At 34.4% G+C, this 20,780-nt stretch overlaps 1 protein-coding gene across 1 annotated transcript; it reads right to left on the reverse strand.

The window, feature by feature from the left end:
- Positions 1-518: 518 nt before the first annotated feature.
- ATP6V1E1 (ATPase H+ transporting V1 subunit E1) lies at positions 519-20,149 on the reverse strand. Its single transcript, XM_074266827.1, has 9 exons — positions 19,896-20,149; positions 16,741-16,806; positions 12,892-13,001; positions 12,577-12,643; positions 8,051-8,140; positions 7,337-7,405; positions 6,589-6,683; positions 5,201-5,288; positions 519-1,106 (listed from the first exon to the last, which is right to left on the reverse strand). The coding sequence occupies exons 1-9, from the start codon at positions 19,926-19,928 to the stop codon at positions 1,044-1,046; spliced, it is 681 nt and encodes a 226-aa protein (XP_074122928.1). The 5' UTR covers positions 19,929-20,149; the 3' UTR covers positions 519-1,043.
- Between the last annotated feature and the right edge of the window lie 631 nt (positions 20,150-20,780).

Here is a 20,780-nt window from a genome sequence, read left to right on the forward strand (position 1 = left end):
TTCTTCTGCCATCAATGGGGAGGTCTTGGAGAAATCATTTAGCCTAGTCATAACTACCCAGAATTCCCTAAGTCCACTATGAGGAAAAAAAGTGAGCTTACAAATATTTTCATTTCCATGAATAAAGGACTACAAGAGCCACTTCTTTTCCACACATCCCAAGACTACTGTTGTAATAGGAGATTGGAGAGGATGGTGCTAACATGGTTACTACATGTTCTTGAATGCAAATCCACCTGACACACAATTTTAGCCCAAATGCATTAAAATACTTTCCCACCAAATATCTTAGAATCTTTAAATGGGATGTACCATATTACTCTAGTATATGAGGTCAGAGAGTAAAACATCAACCTGGTACAGACTTTAAAAAAAAAAAAAAAAAGAAAATACAAAATGCAGTGATTTGTGAAGTAAATGTCCAAAGCAGGCTAAAACTATTCTTTCTTAGATAACAGCTTCAATATTTCACCTTATCTCTCAAGTCTGTAAGTGCCCTGAATAAAAGATTATTGTAGTTTGATCCACATAGTTTTTATTTTAATAAATAAAGCATATTCACACCTTTTTGAATCACAGATACAACTGAAGAAAGCCTCTAAGCCCAAATAGTTAACAGGGGTAATACTACTGATGCTGGAGTGAATGCATGCTCTATGCATTTTAATGTAACCTACAGAAATCAAATACAAAGAACTATAACATACTTCACACACAGAGAGCTCACTCCAATCTAAGGCAGATCACAGAAGGATTCTCAGTGAAAATCATGCAAATGATATGTATTCCCCCTGTCCCTAGAATGTAGAGGAGATCAGAACTTGGTCATTTCTATATCAACTAGGTTACTTCTTGACAGTTTTAAGTCCATAAATACTCTCCCAAAATTAATATTTAGGCTGATGGCATTCTACACAAAGACTATTCCACAAAGAACAATGTCAGAGCATCAAAGAGGAGGAAATTGATAGTTGTTTCTTCAATTTTAGACACTTTTATAATATCAACACAGAAGATGGAATGGATCCCACCTCATCAGAGGCTTAGTCCAAAAATTTCCTGTTGGCATTGGCACCAAACAAAGCCCCACGGACTTCTGGCATCATCTGTGAAGAGAAAGAATAGCTTTTTTTATTTGCCTCCATTAATAGTTGTTAACTGATAACAACATTCAGTTAAATACTTTTTTCTTCATTCCCTACTATGTACCAGATAGGCAGCTTGGTGGCCCTGCGGTGTCCAGCCTAGAGTCAGGAAAACACCTGCTCAAATATGACCCTGGGCAAAGTCATGTAACCCTGTTTGCCTCAGTTTCCTCATCTGTAAAATGAGCTGGAAAATGACAAGATCTTTACCAAGAAAATCCCAAGTGGAGTCACAAAGAGTTGGACATAATTGCAATAACTGAACAAGCCAGGCAACACTGGAGATATAAAGATAGAAATGAAACAGTTCCTGCCCTTAAGGGTTTTACATTACACTGGGAAGAAAATATATATTTTTTAAATTTCCCATTTAATAGTATTTTATTCTTTCCCAATTAAATGTAAAAATAATTTTCAACATTCATTTTTGTAAAATTTTGAGTTACAAATTTTTTTCCCTCCTTTCCTTCCCTCCCCCTCAAAACAGCAAACAATCCAATATAGGTTATACATGTACAATGATTTTAAACATTAAAGAAAATATATTAATATATAAATAAAAATAAAGTTGTTTTAGGTAGAAAGGGGCAGCTAGGTTACTTAGAATCAGACTCATCTTTATGAGTTCGAATCTGACCTCAGATAACTTACTTGCTGTGTCAGTCTGGGCAAGTCCCTAAACCCCATTTGCCTCAGTTTCTTTACCTATAAAATGAGCTGGAGAAGGAATGTGAATTTTAGGTGACTGGGAGCACTAACAACTGGGCAGACAGGCAAAGGTACAGCTCAAAAATATCAGGAAAAGGAGCAGCTAGGTGGGCAGTGGGTAGAGCACCAGCCCTGAAGTCAGGAGGATCTGAGTTCAAATGTGACCTCAGGCACTTAACACTTCCTAGCTGTGTGACCCTGGGCAAGTCACTTAACCCCAACTGCCTCAACCAAAAAAAAAAAAAAAAAAAAGAAAAGAAAAGAAAAGATCAGGAAAAGCTTCTTTTAGAAAATGGCACTTCAGCTGTGCTTTGATTCTTAAGGAAATGAGAGTCCATTCCAGCCATGGGGATAGATGAAAGTAGGTATAAAGGAAGTTATGTATAATCAACTTAGGTCAGAAGTACACTCTGAAGACTTTAAATGCTAGTAAGTCCTACATGTAATGGGGAACCACCAGAAATTTCCACAAGAATGAAATGGTGAAACTTGTTTCAGGAAAATCACTTTGTACGTGAAAAATGGTAGTGCTAGTAAAGTGATAAATCAGTACAACCACTGTGGAAAAGCAATCAGGAATTAGAAGTAAAAAAACTACTCGACTATGGCACAGGAAATAAATGGCACTTAGGTGCTATAAGACACAGGTCTTGGATACAGAGAACCTTGGAAAGCTCTCCATGAACTGATTTAGAGCCAAGAAAACAGTTGCTACATTTGACTCCCATATTAAAGTGGAGAGAAATGGAAAACTATCCCAATGGAGTGTTACAAATTGATAAAGACCACAGTTGGGCCCAAAGGGCAGAGATGAGAAGATGTCGCCCCTCCAACTCTGCAGAAGTCCAAGGATTTGGCTGTACTGTATTAAGACCCGAGTCTTTTTGATATGTAACTGAGTAGATTTTCTTTTTCTTTAACTTTTATAAGATTGGGAGGAATGGAGTAGAAAATGCAGATAATGCAAAATACCATATCAATACAATTTACTTAAAAAAAAAAAGAAAAGAAAAAAGAATCCCTTTGGCAGCTGTGAGAAATATTACATAAAGCAGAAAAGAGAGGGAAGACCATTACAAAGCTACAATAGTTCAGGGCAAGAGATGGTTAAAAACTTGACGTGAGTAAAGGAAAAAGGAATAGGAAGACGTAATTTGCAAACAAGAGACCCTAAATAAAATCCAAACCTGTATCTTTGTTGTTGATCCTCTAAGGAGCTGATATGGTGTTAACAATCAGTGAACATAAAAATCTGCCCTTGAATGGCAAGCATACAAAGATTTGAATAAAATAAAGATCCCTTGTATGCAAAACTTGGTAAGTCATTTTGTTTGGGGCAAATGAAATATTACTAACTGAAAGCAAAGAGGAAAAAAAAGCTGCTCAACTCTCGATTTCTGGGCTTTTTCTTTTTTTCTGAGGCTAGGGTTAAGTGACTTGCCCAGGGTCACACAGCTAGGAAGTGTTAAGTGTCTGAGACCACATTTAAACTCCGATCCTCCTGAATTCAAGGCTGGTGCTCTACCCACTGCGCCACCTAGATGCCCCTATTCTGGGCTTTTTCTACCAACGAAAATGAAAATGACTAATAGATAGCTGCCTAATGCTAAAGAAGGCAAGAGCTACCTAGAATGAATCGAAGCCATTTGGTTCATAATTTATACCACTGAGTCCTACAAAGAAGGTACTGCAAAAGGAGGGACAAAAATCCTATTTTCCAAAAACTGGACAGAGAAAACATTATGCCAAATATAGATTCAGGAGTTTAATTTTATTTGGCAAACAATTAAAAAAAAAAAAAAAAAAAAAGATTACAAAGAGGTTTCCTGGGGGTTTTAGGGGAAATGGGCTTTCCCAGCCTAAGACCAGAATTCCTGTCTCATCCTGATGCAAGCAAGGGCTCATTCTGTGGCCTTTATGTGGGTAAGAGAGAGACTGAAAAAAGCTTAGGATATTCTTTAGCTGTCCTAAGCCAGTTAACATCATACCAAGGACAACTCTAGCCCCTAGTTACTGTAATTCCCAAAATGAGCACACACAAATATAGGGCTCATATCCAAATCAAACTATATGAATTGCCCTTGCCATACTGAGATCATACTGAAAATGAACTGTTCCTAAGCCAGAAAGTTACTGTCTCCTCCATCTCTCCTTGCCCAAAACACGATTCCTAAAGAAACAGATTCCATACATCATGATTCAAATAGGAGTATTTAGTATCCATCAATACCAGAAAGACTTCATTAGAAAAAATTTGGACTATTCCCTCAGGAAATTTTTCTACTGTAAGGCTTAATGTGCAAAGTAATATCCTTGCACTCCTGGATGAGGAACAAGCCTCTGCCACCACAAACTGCAAAAGTATTCAAGAACACCAGCCAGTCCGGTGGTGATCATTCAAGCCTGAATACTCTTGTCCTAAGGTTACTTTTTTGGGAAACAAATACTTCCCAAACAACTTCTCTCATTCCCAAGTGCAAGCTGCTCTCCATTCAAACCCTTGTCTTATTCACTATGCTGCAGTACTGCAATAGGGCGGAGCTCAAGGTTTTTAAAGGGGAGTTACAAGACCAGTTAAGGGATTACATCACCTGATCCTGTCCCTGCCTCCCAGGTGTGAAGGATGATCAGAGTAGGGTGGAAGAGGCAGAAAAGTTTATTTGGAGTCTGGCAGTAATCTAGGTATGGGCTAACAAAGACAAGAAAGATGAGCCTAATCTTTTGACAATATAAGTGTTTCTCTAAAGGTTTCTCAAAAGGAGTTAATGGCGGCACCAGTGATATTGGAAACATTTTATCATGTATACTTGCTTTACCCTGCACATTAGGTCTTCCTACCCTTTGGAAGTTTTTGTAAGGTGACCCAGACCTACCGTAGGAAAATTTCCTGCCAGAATAGTCCACATTTTTTTCTAATGAAGTCTCTGCTGTTAATGGATACTTAATACACCTACCTGAATCATGCCTTATGGAATCAAACTCCATATTAGAATGATTGCAGCAGCCACTCTTAAATACTTATTTCCTTTCATTCCTACAATAAGACTTTCATTATGTATATGTATAAAAAGAGCTTGGGAGTTCTTACTTTGACCTCAAATCCTCTTTTATGTGAGAATTACCACCTCAATATAGGGAACCCAATGCCTAACAACTATTCTCATCAAGATCAGATCACTGCCTAGACATAGTTCCAGAAATCTTTCTATAGTAAAAATTTCTAGAAACAAAGTGACAGAATCCCAATATTGGTGTTCTTCATTTCCAGACAAGCCGAGGGCATTTGTTCTTTACACACCTCCCCATTAGAGCTTGCAAAGTGAACATCAATGACTATTTCTACTCACCTGTTGGGCTATAAGATCCAGTCTACTTTCTAGGGTATTAGAAACTTTTATTTTACGATCCCCATTATAAATCTCAACACCTCCAGCTCTAAAAAGAAGAGAGTAATAATTTTTAGATTCAAGAAAGATGAATATTTGAGCATAAAATGCCAGCCATGTAAAAAAATCTACTGTCCCAATCAATTAGGGTAAAAAAGTATACAATCAGTATAAAATTATATCCAAATCATTTGATAATATAACACCTGATTCAGTATTATCCATGACTAAGCAAGCAGAAAAAGGAGGGCCCTAGTGACTTTCTACCACAATGGAACAATGTGTGCCAATTTAAAATCTACTTTTCCCCTTCCCATTTCACTATGGTTACTCCATTCCTAAGCCCTCAGGACCTACACAGGCTGGAGGCCAAATCTTGCAATAAGGAAACACAAGGTAAAGAGTTCTTTTGGAACACAAAAACATGAATTGGGACTTGGAAGGTTTTGTTTTATAAGCATTTATTTTGTAATGAGATCTGAATATTATCTCAAAAATGTTTATCTATGGTCCCGAAATTGTCTTCTGGATATCTATTTCATAAGCATTTAGTCTCCCTGATTAGGTTAAGTTCCAGGAGACTGAAGGATATATCTTCTCTATTTTTTTTTTTTTTAAACTATTGCTCATTCCATCATGTACAATAAAGGACTTCCAATTGTTATCACAGAGACAGTTCTAACAAAGAATGTGGAATTAATTGAAGTCCCTAAGGCCAGGGTAGATCACAATGCTGGCTATACCCCAAGACTGCCTTGCCATATCAGCATCCTACACTGAAAAGGCAGTGAGTCAGGTTTCATTGTTTAAATCCAGACACATCTTGTGGTCCATTCCGACTGCTTCTGGCAGAAAAAAAACAAAAACCACCATAGTGATCTGATTTTCCTTTAGATATATTTTGCTCAAGAGCAGAGATTATTTTTTCTTTGTTTTTTTTTTTTTTTTTAATTTCTTTTTAGCACCTAGTGCACAGAGCATTAGCATTTAACAAACAGTAGCTATTTGATTTCCATTTCTGCTTTGGAGCTGCGGACACCTACTTCTCTGCAGGATAATGTCCACAGTTCATCCTGGCTTTTGGGACATCTCTCAAATAATGAATGAGAGAGGAATATAAAAAAGACATACAAAGAAAAGATAGAAAATGGACTTCTTATAAAATAGTGTCAGTTGTAAGCTGATCTTATAATTGTTCCTTATCACTGTCAAATTCTATCATGAGATTATTAATGAGTTGCAGCTCAAAGTGGCTTAGAGAAATTATAGCATGATAAATGTTAAACAAAAAGACTCATTTTTAGTCCTTAATCTAGAAATCTAGATATTAAAGCAATAATGTTCCTTACATTTCCTCTGGCAGGTATGCCTCTGGATCAACTTGGACATCAACATCTTTTCTGGTTGCAATCTTGTACACAGGAATTGCTTTTTGCACTGAAGCCTGGAAAACAAAAGACAATACTGATTAAAGGTTTTGGCAGCAAGTCTAAAGTATACACAAATAAAATATACATAAATATTTACTGTTATTGTAAAGTGTACAATAAGTGCTAATGTTACTTTTTTTTTTAATTCAATAAAGTGAAAATACAATGCAAACAATCCTACTCAAGAAATCTCTAATTTTCTTTAAGAATTAAGCAAAAATCACTAGGCTGGAGATGTAAGAGATTTTATCATTCTACTTTCGTATCTGAAATTTCAGTTATTAACTATAGAGTGATGATGTTAATTATTTTAATATATTTTTATTGATTTTACATTTATTCACACATATCACTTACTTTTATAAATAATCTACATCCTGGGGGAGAAAGGTAATAAAGGGTAGGAGATGAATGTACAGTTAGATTTTTAGGATTCCTCCAATGCAGTACACCAAAATAGTTAATAGAGAATATGTTCTACCAATAAATCTTTATATTTTTTACTGTTTATTTTGCATGAGTGAGCTCTCCTTCAATTTTTTTCCCCAGAGACAAGAGTAAATAAAAATACTATCTACATACCAGATTCCAGCTAGCCAGAAGTACCAATAATTTCTTCTTAAAGAACAATAAAATTTTTTTCTCTTGTAAACATTATATTCTTTACCTTCACCAGAGGGAGGTCGCTTCTCTTACAACGAACAAGCATTCGTGGCTCCAGCAATTGGTATAAACCCTGTGCAAAATAAGAATAAACAAAACTGGCAGAAAATACAAAATTAGGTCTTATGGCAGCAGCAAAAGCAGAAGTTTTCTGACATTTATTTCATATAGCTTAAGAAAAAAGATAAACATAAGCTTCAAAAACAAAAACAAAAAACCCCCAGTATTTACATAAACAATAGAAATAAAGTTTAAAGATGGAGATAAGAGTGTCAGGTTAAAACAAAACCCAGTTTTTGTTTTTTATCAGCTGGAGGCAAAGAATGTCTTAATATAATTAAGATACCTGAAGATACCATAATTAAAATAATTTTATGAGATGGTATCACACAATGAATAAGCACATAGTTTCATTGGTCAAACTGTCAAAATATTTATTGCAAGGATTTCTGATACAAATTGGAAGTTAGAATTTGAATGCTGTACTTGAGTTATTTAGGATGAAGTTGCAGAAAAATACCATCAGGACCATTTTATTAGGTTAGATAGCACATTTCCAAAGTAGGCTAAGAAAAGAGATGATTTCACGATTAATAATTTCCAATTTAGTAAAGTTCTAGAAAATGTTTATTAGAGTGGGGCCTCTGACCATATTCTATATGTTGGCATTATATTGTATGAAAAAAAAAGTATAAAGTTACACAGTATGGAAAATTACCTGAAGAACAAGTCCATCCAAAAGAACCTGATATCTAGCTGTATCTTTTACTACCTTGGAGAGTCTCACCTTTGCTTCATTTAATAAGTCCTAAAGAGAACGGAAAGAAGAAAAGGGAAAAATCATTTTCATATTTTAAAAATTGTCCACTTGGTTGACAATTAGGCAGCTAGGTAATACAGTGGAGAGAATGCTGGCCCTGGAATCAGGAGAACTTGCGTTCAAATCTAGTTGCAGACAATAACCAAGTAAGCCTACGGAAGTCATTTAACCCTATTTACCTGTTTCCTCATCTGTAAAATGAGTTGGAAAAGGAAACAGAAAATCACTTCAGTATCTTTCCCAAGAAAACTCCAAACAGGATCACAGAGAGGGAAACACAACTAAAATGACTCAACAATTCCCAATCTTTTTAAAAATAATTTTTATTTTTTGTACCCCATTGCATAAACTGTTCTAACTTCAACTCTCTTCACTATTAATTAGTTCAAAGAGATCTTCCATTAAAATTATTCATTTTTTCTTTTTTACTGGCACAATAATGGTTCATTAGAATCATATATCTTGTTCTGTTCAGTTATTTTCCAAATGGGAAACCCTCTTCATTTTCAGTTTTTGGTTACCTAAAATAAGTTGCAATACATATTTTTATACACATTCTTCTTTCTTTCACAGGTCTAGTAGGAATAACATGGGTGAAAGAACAGTTTGTTAACTTTCTGGGGCATGGTTCCAAATTTCTTTCCAAAATGGTTGGCCCAATTCATAGCTCCACCAATAGTAAACTTAAGTATACTTCTCCCCCTTCTCCATAAATCTTAGAAAATGTCATTTTCCTCTTTTGTCATCTTTGCCAGGATCATACGTATAAGGTGGATTCTTAAAAGTTGCTTTAATTTGGATTTCTATAATTACTAGTGCTAGTACTAATATTTTCTCATGATTGATGACAGCTTGGATTTCTTTCTTTGAAACTCTATTCATGAATTGCCCATCTTTAACATATATTGGATCACTTGCCGTCTAAGGCAAGGGTGGTGGGAAAGGAGGGAAAAAAAAAAAAAAAAACAGAGCACAAGGTTTTGTAAATATTGAAAATTATCCATGTATATATTTTGAAAATAAAAAGCTTTAATTAAAAACTATTCATTTTATCCTGATCTTCCTCTATTTAAAAGATATGAAAGGCAAAGTTGTCTTTAATCCCTTATTTATTCTTTGTATCCATTTTAGAGTTTATCTTAGTATATGGATATGGTGTTGGTCTAAACCTAATTTATGTCAGACTATTTATTCAGTTTTCCTAGCAGTTTTTCTCCTAAGTAGCTACAGCTTTCAGGTTTCTATGCTATTATGTTTCTTTGATTCTATATATTGTTGTATACCCCTCTTTTTTGAAACTACCAAATAATTTTAATAATTATTTACATTTAATAATAATTAATAACAATTAAATAATCTAATGTTGATTAACTTACTTCCTTCCTATAGTTTATCACTCTTAACTTTGAGATTCTTGGTCTTTTGTTCTTCAATATGAATCTTATTTTTTTCTAGCTCTATGAAATACTATTTTGGTGAACTTAGGTAGCACAGCTATTTTTTACTATATTGGCTTGACCTATTTTTGTGTAATGACTATTTCCTCAATTATATAAGTCTGTTTTTAATTCTGCAATGAGTATTTTATAGTTAAACTAATATAATAATACCCAGATGAATCTGGGCAGATACATTCCCAAACAGGTTCTGTTGTTATAAACCTATCCCTACTGGGTTTTGTTGGTTATATATAGGGATGTTGATATTTTATGTGGATTCACCTTGTATCTTATAAGTTAGCTAAAAATTATTTAAATTCATTTTTAGCTTTTTCTTGAGTTCTTTAAGTATATCACCTCAATTTAGTTTCTTTTTTGCCTATGTATTATCTATTTGTATGTGTGTGTGTTGTTGCTAGAGCTACCATTTCTAGCATTTCATTAACTAGTAGCAGTGATAATACTTATTGGAAAACTTTTAATTTTACCTGATTACATATAAAGTAATCTTTTATTAAAAATAAACTTTTTTTGTTTTAATATGCCAAAATAGTAGCTTTCTTTTTTTAATAGTATTTTATTTTTTTCCAATTATATGTAAAGACAATTTCTAATATTCATTTTTTTCCTAGTAAATTTACGTATTTCTAATACACAATGCTTTATAAATTTATGTTAGAAAAATTGGAGCAAAAGGGGAAAACTATGGGAGAGAAAAAAAACAAAAAAGAAATGAACATAGCATATGTTGCTTTGCATCAGTTTCCTTATTCCTTTTTCTGGATATAAATGGCATTTTCTGTCCAAAGTCTGTTGGGATTGCTTTGGATCACTGAACCACTGTCTTAACATTCATTTTTTAAACATATACTATGTTCATTTATTTTTAATAAAAGTTATCTTTTAAATTTAAGACAATAGGATTAACACTGTTCAGATTGTCTTGAGTTCTATTTTGAAGTTCCTTCTATTCTATGAGTACTTAATATTTCACTGATATTTGCTTCTTTTTCTTTTTGCATCATCATTACTCACTTCTCCCTTGCCTCACAAATCTCCCTGTAAAATAAAAACCCTCCCTTGAAATATAGTGAAACAAAACAAATTCAAACTGATAAGTCCGTCATTCTGCACATATAGTTCATTATCTCAATGTCAAGAAATTCCTTAAAATAGAGATTGACTATTGCACTGATGTAAATCTTTACATCTTTCTTAGTTGTTTTTCTTTACATTATTTCATATGTTTTTGAGATTATGTTCATTTCATTCATCAGTAAATCACTATCCTTTTTATTTCTCACCACACAAGAATAATATACTATATTCACACACACACATATAATTTGATGAGTTGCCAGTTCTCTCCTTCCTCCTTATCCTTTCCTTCTAGTTTCCTTCAAGAATGAGCTTAAAAGCCCATTTCTAAAAGCAGCCTTACCCAATTCCCCCTTAATACCCTATTTTCTCTCTGTTGATTATCTCAAGTTTATCACCTATACATCTTATTTGCAAACAGGTTGTTTGTATTTTTTTTCCCATTACTAGACCGAGTTATTGGAGAACAGGACTGTCTTCTGCCTAGCTTTATATGCTTATCAATTACCACAGTGCCTCACTCATAGTAAACACCTATGATAAAAGAATAGCTAATGTTGAAGGGAGGGACTGTAAAATAGGCACACTGGTGCATTGCAGTAGACTCCCTATATAAGACTTACACACACCCTTCTCTCTCATTCTTTTTGAGGTAGGTGAATAAGTAGTGGTATTGTGAGGTCAAAGGATATGTATAATTTAATGACTTTTGAGCCACATTCTAATTTGCATGTCTCATTAGTAACTGGGGACACTTTTACATTATGATTGACACCTTGCCTCTCTTCTTTTTAGAGCTGCTTGTTCATAATTAATTGAATCTATTGAGAAAAGGGTATTTTTATGTATATGTATTATATACATATATTATAATAAATAGAAAAAAGAAACAATCTAGATGTTCCAAATGACAAAAACTACTTTTTTAAATTGTAATTTGATCACAATTATAAAGATGTGGTAAAGCACTTGGTACTAATATCAAACAATATTATGACATTTATATCATAAGCTTCTTTGACAATTTGTAGATCTGTGATCTCATCAGTGTGAATACTCCTCCAATGTTGCAAAGTGCAACACCCTCCCTCTCCCCCCATCTCTACCATTTCATCTTGTATTATTCTTGTATGCTAGGAGTATTCTTCTACATCTGTTTGACAATGCATGGATACCAATGGAGTATTTAGGCTATCCATGTTATTCCCCACTTTTGCTGATGCTGCATATATCTTTGTTGTCTTTTGATACATCTCTTGCATAATTTGTCATTTGTAATAAATTTACAAATCCCTAATACTTTGAATTATATAAATGGCACTTGCAATAAAGTTACATCTCCTGTGTTATTAGAAAATATCATAGCTAACTACATCAATTAAGAACAAAAAGAATTACTATTCTTTAAAGTAATTCATAAACTAGGTTAATTAATCCAATGTCATAAAGGAATTCTCTTCTAGGTGGAAACTACCATTATTCACAGAAATCTAAAAACTGAAGACATAAAAATTGTTTAGAATTAAACTAAAATATAAACTGTCAGTTGCTTGGAACTATAAATATTTTGTATTTCTGTTTCATCAGACATACTAAATTACCTATAAATTTCTCCCTTTCCTCTGAACTCAGCAGTAGAAAGGATGAATTATCCAATTTTAAAACTGCTCAGCAAACCAATGTTAAAGGATTTTAATTTGGGAACTGTTCTCTATAATTTAAATAACAATTAGAGACATTCTTTTGTTAAGTTACTTGATTTAAACATATCTGACATTCCACCAATTCAAAAATCAAATCATCACCCATTTAATGAAAAACTGGAGCAATTAAATTCCTATTAAAGCAAAGTACTTAAAAAATATATCATAAGGACTAGATACTCACTGAGATAAGATCATCTCTGGCTCTAAGGACTTTCAATCTTGCTTGATTCATCAAGTTGGACATCTGACTAAAAGTTGCATGGAAACAAAAAGTTAGTACAATGCTTTAACAGAAGCAAAAGCTGCTATACATTCTGAACAAAACTTATCTTATAAGACAAATGCTTTTTTCACTAAAGACCAACCTAAGCTTTACTGGAGTTAGCTAACATTTACCTATGTTCTACCTTATGACTTCAGTGAGTGCTATTATGAAACCTCTTTGCTCAAAAGAAGGAAAGTATACTCAAAAAAACAGGAAATAGAAGCTACTTACATTTTCTTCTGCTGTTCAATTTGTTTCTCCTTCTTCTCATAATATTCCATTATCTTCAATCTCTGTGTCTGTACAAGACGACCTTTCTCAATGTTGAATTCTTCTTCTGCCTAAACAGAACCAATATACATTTAGATAAGAGGTACCACTTATTGACCAAAAAAGATTCCAACATAGCAGCAAACTCATCATCCAAACTCCTGGGTGGTGTGTGTTTTGATAGTATTATACCGTTCAATGTGGAAAATTTGAAATTTATTCTGCCTCACCTTATTAGAACTTGCTATTTTAAACTCTAATGTATGGAAAATAAGAGACAGACAATTCTCAAATACATACAGGAAAGACAATGTGAGACAGGAAAAAACATTGAACTGGGAGTTAGGTGAGACTGGTTTAAATCCTGCCTCTAACACTTTACAAGTAACTTCTGAATCTTAGTTTCCATATCTATAAAAATGAAATGGAGACAATACTGTTTTAAGCATTTATCTTATGAAATTATGAGGATCAAAAGAAACAATATATGTCAAGTGCTTTGCAAACATTAACATGATAGTTAAATTAAGATTAATTGACCTTGAGAAGCTATGCAAATTGTATGTATGCAAATTAAGCTGCCAAAACATTTTCTATAGAGATGATTTTTTTTTTTCAAGACAAGTGTTAAAAGTCTGCATTGAAATTTACTTTTGTCATATAAGGACATAAAATCCTGACATTTCTTCCTATTATGCATATCATTATTCCATGATTAATGACTGAAATTGAAGATTTTATAATTAAAACAGTGTAGTATTTAAAAATAGCAATTGAGTCTTCATGTTCTGAAAAAAAATCAAAATAACTTAACAGCTTATCTCCTTTCTCAACATGATAAATGAAGATGTTGCAGATGATGTTGAGATGTCTATATCTAAAGAATAGAATTGCATTATCCAAGAAGAAAGGAATATAGTACAGTAATAAGTAAAATAAAAAGTGGTAGCAGTTTTTCTCTAAAATTGTATTGTTGAGTTGGTCAAATGTGCCAGAAAGTTTGAGTGACTTTCTTTGTTTCTAAATCTACAAAACCCAACATGGTCAATTTTAAGGCTGTATCTATATGCTGGGACAGTGATATATAATTGATGTAGTCAGAGGCTGGCTTTCCAGTTGGGCAGATTCATACTATCTGTGGCACTTAAGCTTAGTATCCCAGGCAACATCCTTTTTTTTTTTTTTTTTGGCTGAGGCAATTGGGGTCAAGTGATTTGCCCAGGGTCACACAGCTAGGAAGTGTTAAGTATCTGAGGTCATATTTGAACTCAGGTCCTCCTGACTTCAGGGCTGGTGCTCTATCCAATGCACCACCACCCCACCTAGCTGCCCCTCCCAGCAACATTAAGACTAATTCACATAACCCATGGAAATCACAGCAGGAATTCTCTGAGCATAAAAATATTGGGACATTAACTTGAGATAAATAAAGCCAAGGCCAATACATCAAAATGTACCTTTGATGCTATTCCTTCCTGTCTTCTCAAGCCAACTGCCCCCACCATCATCTCTACTTCTTCAAGTGTTATTCTCACCTTCAGTCTGTCAGCTATCCCTCTCAAAACACTTTTGCTAAACATGTTCATACTCACAAGCTAACCAGTTATCTTTTCTTCTCTTCTCAGCTAATGATCTCAGCTTGATCAAGTGATCCTATCATCAATGCCTTCATTGTCCCTTTTCAAACTCTATTCTAAGATGGCTTCTGACTTCAACTGAAACTGCACTCTCCAAAGTTACCACTGATCTCTTAACTAATAACATAATTGCCTCCTCTTAATTCCTAACCTTTTCTGGAATATATGATACTACAAACCACACTCCACTTTAGATACTTTTTGTTTTGATATTGTTCTCTATTTCCCCTTTTTGTCTGATTATTCCTTTTCTTTTCCTCAATGATATCCATCATACTCACTAAAGGTTGGTGTCTCAATAGTAAAATGAGGATAATAATAGGAATTACCTCACATGGTTATTGTAAAGATCAAATGAGATAAATTTGTAAGGAATGTAGTAAGTGGTGAGAATACAGTATGTTTAAATAGAGCTCAGAGTCCTCTTTTCTTTCAATGTTTTCTCACTAGATAACCTTATCACTTCTCATTGCTTTATCCCTAAGCACACAATTACCAGTTCTATCCTAGTTTTTCTCCAGGGTTCCAAATCTTGCATCATCAACATTCTGTAGGACACTTCAAACTGGTTATCTTATATGCATGTCAAACTCAAAAAATGTCTAAAAGTGAGATTCTCCCCCCCTCTCCCAAACCCTCCAGTGGATTCATTTGTACACATCCCACAATTCGTTGCCAAGACTTTATATCTTTATAATAACATCTCTTGAACACGTGCCATTCTTTCTACTCATATTCTACACAGTAGACTCATAGCAGCTCTCACCTCAGCTATAACAATGGCCTTGTAATTAAATTTCTTATCTTAAGTTTTTCCCTTCTCTAATCCACCCTCTACCAGGATGCTAAAGCAATTTTTTTATGGTGTAAATCCGGAAGACCTCCCTCCCCTACCATCCAAAAAAACTAATTTGCTTCCTCCTACCTCCAGGATCAACTATATAGCCTTTTATTGTCATTTAAAGCTCTTTATAACATAACCCCTTTTAACTTTTCTAATACATTCTATTCTTGTCCACAAACACTGATCTACTGAAGGTTACTTGATGCTTCTCAATATTTTTTTAGAATCTATGGTTTTCTTTTAGGTGTACTTCAAGTGCCATCTATTCATGAGGACTTTCCTGGTCACCCAACTAGTACTGACATTCCCACTTAGCATTCATCACCTCTCTATTTACTTTATTTTTTATTTATGTATAATGTGGGCAGAGACTCTTTTTTGCTTTTTCTTTGTAACTTCAGCATTTGACACCTTGTATGTACTTAAAAAATGCTTGTTGGTTGATTAAAGCAAGGGTTCTTAAGGTTTTTGAGAATTTTTTTGGAGTAGTTTCATTTTTTAATTTCATTTTTAAATGAGACCATATCATGGTAATTTAGTTTTATATGTTTCTTAGTTATAGAAGAGGGGAAAAAAGGCTATCTTTTTTGGGGGGTGGGGTGGGCAAGGCAATTGGGATTGAGTGGCTTGCCCAGGGAACACAGCTGTTAAGTATTAAGTGTCTGAGACCAAATTTGAACTCAGTTCCTCCTGACTTTAGGGGCGGTACTCTATCCACTGAGCCATCCAGCTTCCTAAAAGGCTGTGTATTAATGCTATTAACTATACAATATTTATTAGGTACCACATTTTCGTCGTTTTATTTCCACACTTTCCACATAGAACTTTTATGGATTATTCATGTTGTTTGAGCTGGAAAAATTTTCAATGTTTCATAGGATTACCAAGGAAACCAATTATATTGAAATAGAAATAAAATATTCATACTGAAAGCATGGCTGTTCATGGGCTATAGAAGTGAAAAATTTACATTTATCTGGTTTCCATCAGAGGAATCCTGAGGTATTCCTCATAGCCTACAACTAATTTGCAAGGGAAAAAAATGATAGTGCTTACAAAACTGATTGTTTTCTGTACACAAACACTACATTTTTCTTGACTTTAAGAAAATAGGCTATGTTCTGTTTAAAGACATTAAATGTCTAAATTCTAAGTTTCCATAGGAAAATTACTTCTCTTTTATACTTGTCAGAGCATTTGCAACTGACAATTTCTAGTAAGCTTATTTCTGAACTTCATTAATATTAGCTGAGTAAAAGTTTATTTCCCCTATATCAACTAGACATATTAAGAATAAAAATGTACTAATACTGCACTTATTAATCTTACCTTTGCATCTATTTCTTCGGCCTTCTCATTTGCTTCCTGTTCAATGAAAGCCATCATATGTTTGATCTATAAGAAGAAAAAAGTCAATTTTCTTTTGGCTCTAGAAATAAAGTATGGCACCTTCTCTTTCACATCCAAATGTGAAACACTTCAAACAACTCTCTACAGTCTTGGATGAGACTGTAGACCAGCCCAGTTAATCAATTTGATTAAATAGAAATAGTTTCCTTTCATAAAAGTTGGGCCTAAAACCAGTAACAGGTGAATTAAAACTTAAAAAGAAATTAATTACTAATTGCTTTTTTCCCCTTGGATCATTATGTCCCATAACAAATCATTTTGTAGAAGTACAAGTTAGCCTGGGAACATTTGTGGATTTAACTCTGGAAGTAGTGTCACACTAATTATTTCTTAAGGCAAGTTCTACAAATAATACATTGTAAACTTATTTTGTTTATCTGAATATAATAACATTTCTGTGTACTGAATTAAATCAAGAATACTATCCAAGGGATACTAAGTCTTAGTAAATAGTTATCTTCAAAAACAGCAAGTCATATGGATTAATTAATATTAATAATATTAACTTATGACAGACCAAATCTAAAAACATCTACAAAATGGATAATTATAAAAGTTTTAGATATTATATATGAACAAAAGACCAAATTCCAAGTCTCAAAATTTTCAGGATCACAGCTCTTAAGTTTATGAGATTTGTGGAAAAATACTGTGACTGTGAGAGAGAGAGATCTTAGAGACCTGAGGATATGATTGGTGCTATTCAATTTGAATCAATTTGTTCAGTCTGCAGATTGCTGAGGTTTCAAATTACTTTAACAACAACCTGAGAAAAATGTAGGTATTTATAAATGCTACAGAAGCTTTGTTTAACAAAATATTGCCCCTTGGCTCAAACCTGCATTATCTGCCTTCATTACTCCTGAGGGCTTGGTCAACTAGTTCTGACTAGATCAGTGCAGATCTTTTACGATTCAGGTGGATTGTCTACAAGGACAAAGTGTTCTGTCGCAGGGACTTGTTGGAAAGAAAAAGTTTAGCCATAGGGATGAACTAGAATGCCCTAAAGCAGAAAATCTGGCTTTTTGAAAGATAACAATCCTCTTCTCTCTACATAGATATAAATTCACTGTAGAATAAACCTAGACAGTAGATATTTTCCTAAGCAAAAGAAGCTTCCTTAAACAAAACATACAAAATAGAATTTATTTTAATGACAAAGTATTTTAGTATTATAGCAATCCTTAAAAAATTACTCAAAAAATACTATACAACTAAAATATAAATTTAAAACCCAATAAATCATAAATGTTGGCTGAATTATTAATGAATATGATGTAAAATCAAATGAATTTGGTACATTTGTAAAAATATTTAGTACTTAGCTTGGCACATAGTAAGCAGTATATAAATGCTTATCTCCTTCTTCCCCCAAGTTATAAAGCAGTTAAGTTTATAGACAACTCACAACTTTTCTTTGTACACAAATACCTATGCATTTAAGCATCTGTCATTTGGGAGAAATAAAAAGAAAAATGAATTGATTCTTTGGATAATTCGGGGCATAAATTTTCTTTTAACTAGAGAAACTTGAGGGTACGGGGAGAAGGGCCTTTAAGTCTTAGTTTTAATTAATTAAATATTTAAAGACTTTGGTTCCCTCCAATAATCAAAAAAACACAATCTCTTTGTACCCCTTCAAGAGGCTACTTTTTATTTTCAGAGCATATCAATATAAGATTTCCTATAAGCTTTTCTAAACTAAATTTTAATTAGAAATCAGCAGCAATTAAAACTAAAAAGATCTCTCTCCTTACTAAATGGAGAACAGTCAAGATCACAAATAGGTAGTGTCATTTCCAAGCCAGAGAGAAAAAAAATTCCAATGTGGATTTCCCTGTGGAAATTAGTCAAATAACCTTCCAATTACTTGAAAATATGGCAACTCAAAATTACCCATGCATATGTACTGTCAAAAAAAATTATAATTATAAAATTAATTAAAAAAAAAAAAGAGGAAACTATGGCAACTTAGGGACTAGCTCTAAACTTGTTTCTGCCATTTACCTGCTAATGTGACCTGTTTCCTTGTCTCTAAACCCTTTGGCAAGGGTTACTTAATACTTAATTGAAGGGATACTGATTCTTCACTGCTATTACTTATGAGCTTTTATCATTCTTCCTTTCAAAAAATTCTCAGTAAGAAATCACCAAGTGACAGACATTTGTCAAGACAAGGCAAATATGCTAGCGTTCTTTTTGAACTCTCCAAATAGGTTTTAAGGTAATCAGAGCATGCTATGGATCATTTTCGTGTCCTGGCTCCCTTTTAGCAATCCCGTGAAGCCTATTGACCTTTCTCAGAATATTTTTAAATCCGTAAGATAAAATACGCAGATTTACAAAGGAAGCTAATGATATATAATGTGTCATATTATATATATAATAGGATATGTAATTATACGATACTTATAATAAGCAATATGATATATAATAATATGTTACGTATTTATAAAATGAATAAAACTCTTCCATTCCAGATCAATCCTCCCATCCTACAGAAGAGGAAATAGTCCCACAAGGGAAGTGTTTCGCCCAAGATCACAATGTCGGAGATAAAAATAGAGCCCAGGTCTCCTGACTTCCAATCTGGTGCTCTTTCCACAATACTTCCTTTTTCTTGCAAATTAAGTGCCAGGCTACAGAGTATTTAGCATTCCTCTACCGGGAAACGCAATAAATGTGCAAATATCCCAGAATCCTATTTAAAGCCCCAGCTAAAAATCAAACCAGCGATACGCAAGATTTTCTAATCCCAGAAGAAAGCACTCGCTCCCCTCTCCTGGCCCCCTACTATGCAGAAAAAAGGGCCTTGTGGGTCTTCATCCGCCCCAGAGCAGGACCGGGTCAGGAGGTCACAGCAGGTGGGAGAATCACCGCAGTCAGAGACCTTCCGCAGCCCACCGTCCCACAACTGCCCACCCCAGGAGACCCCCAAGGACTTCGGGGAGGGAGGCCACGGAGGTTCCGCGGGTTCCACTCGCCCTTCGTTAACAGAACCACTCATCCAAACGAACATCTGTGGGTCTCAACCTCGGAAAACTGAAGCGGGCCCCGGAGGGTGGGCCGCGTACCTGCTTTTGGACGTCGGCGTCGCTGAGAGCCATGGTGACAGCAGCTACTCCTACACTTGGCAGGCAGCCTCCAAGTACAGCAGATGAAACAGCTGAGAGGCCGAGCGCTCTGGTTTTTCTTCACTTTACGAACCCAGCTTCCGGTTCCGGTCAGCTGCTTCTCCGGAATACGCCGTCCCGCCCCTTTCTCATCTTCCCTTACTGCCAACGGGAAAGAGGGGTCAGGAAGGCTCCGCCCATTTCCCCACCTCCTCACTGCGAAATATGTGGCGAGCCGGAAGCTATCTAGCAGCGTCGTAGTTTTATGGAAACTTAAGTTTTTTTTGTCCTTGAGGGAGCAAAGAAGTCGAAAGACCTTTGACAGGCGTCGAAATGAATAGTATTTGAGTACCAAGAAATGCAATCATCGGAAACAGAAAAATGAATGGGTTCTTTGAGTAATTCTGGAGATTAATTTTTTTCAACTTAAAAAAAATTATTTTTCCCAAGTACATGTAAAAATAATTTTTAACATTCGTTTTTAAAACGTTGAATTTCAAATTCTCTCCTCCCTTCCTACCTGCTTCCTTAAGAAGGCAAGCAATTCAAGTTAGACGTGGGTGTAGTCATGCGAAACGTGTCCATATTACTCATGTTGCGAAAGAAAACAGACAAAAAAAACCTCAGTAAAGTAAAAAAATGCTTCAGTTTACATTAAGACTCTATCAATTCTTTCTCTGGAGAAGGATCGCATTTTCTTCCTAAGTTCTTCGGTTATCTTGGATCATTGTATTGCTGAGTAATTCACTGGTGATCTTCTTACAACATTGCTATTACTTTGCACACGGTTCCCTTGTCTAGTCTTTCCAGTTTGTTTTTTCTCTCCAGGGCCACTGAGATTGTGAC

The sequence above is a fragment of the Sminthopsis crassicaudata genome, chromosome 5 (genome assembly GCF_048593235.1).
Source record: "Sminthopsis crassicaudata isolate SCR6 chromosome 5, ASM4859323v1, whole genome shotgun sequence".
NCBI classification, from domain to species: Eukaryota; Metazoa; Chordata; class Mammalia; order Dasyuromorphia; family Dasyuridae; genus Sminthopsis; species Sminthopsis crassicaudata.

Excerpts from the sequence above, each read along its gene's own strand:
- ATP6V1E1 (XM_074266827.1), bottom strand. The coding sequence starts at position 19,928 with ATGGCTCTCAGCGACGCCGACGTCCAAAAGCAG. Across the intron at positions 12,644-12,891 it reads ATTGAACAGCAGAAGAAAAT|TCAGATGTCCAACTTGATGA; the intron begins GTAAGTAGCTTC and ends TGCAACTTTTAG. Across the intron at positions 7,406-8,050 it reads TGGATGGACTTGTTCTTCAG|GGTTTATACCAATTGCTGGA; the intron begins GTAATTTTCCAT and ends TATTTTGCACAG.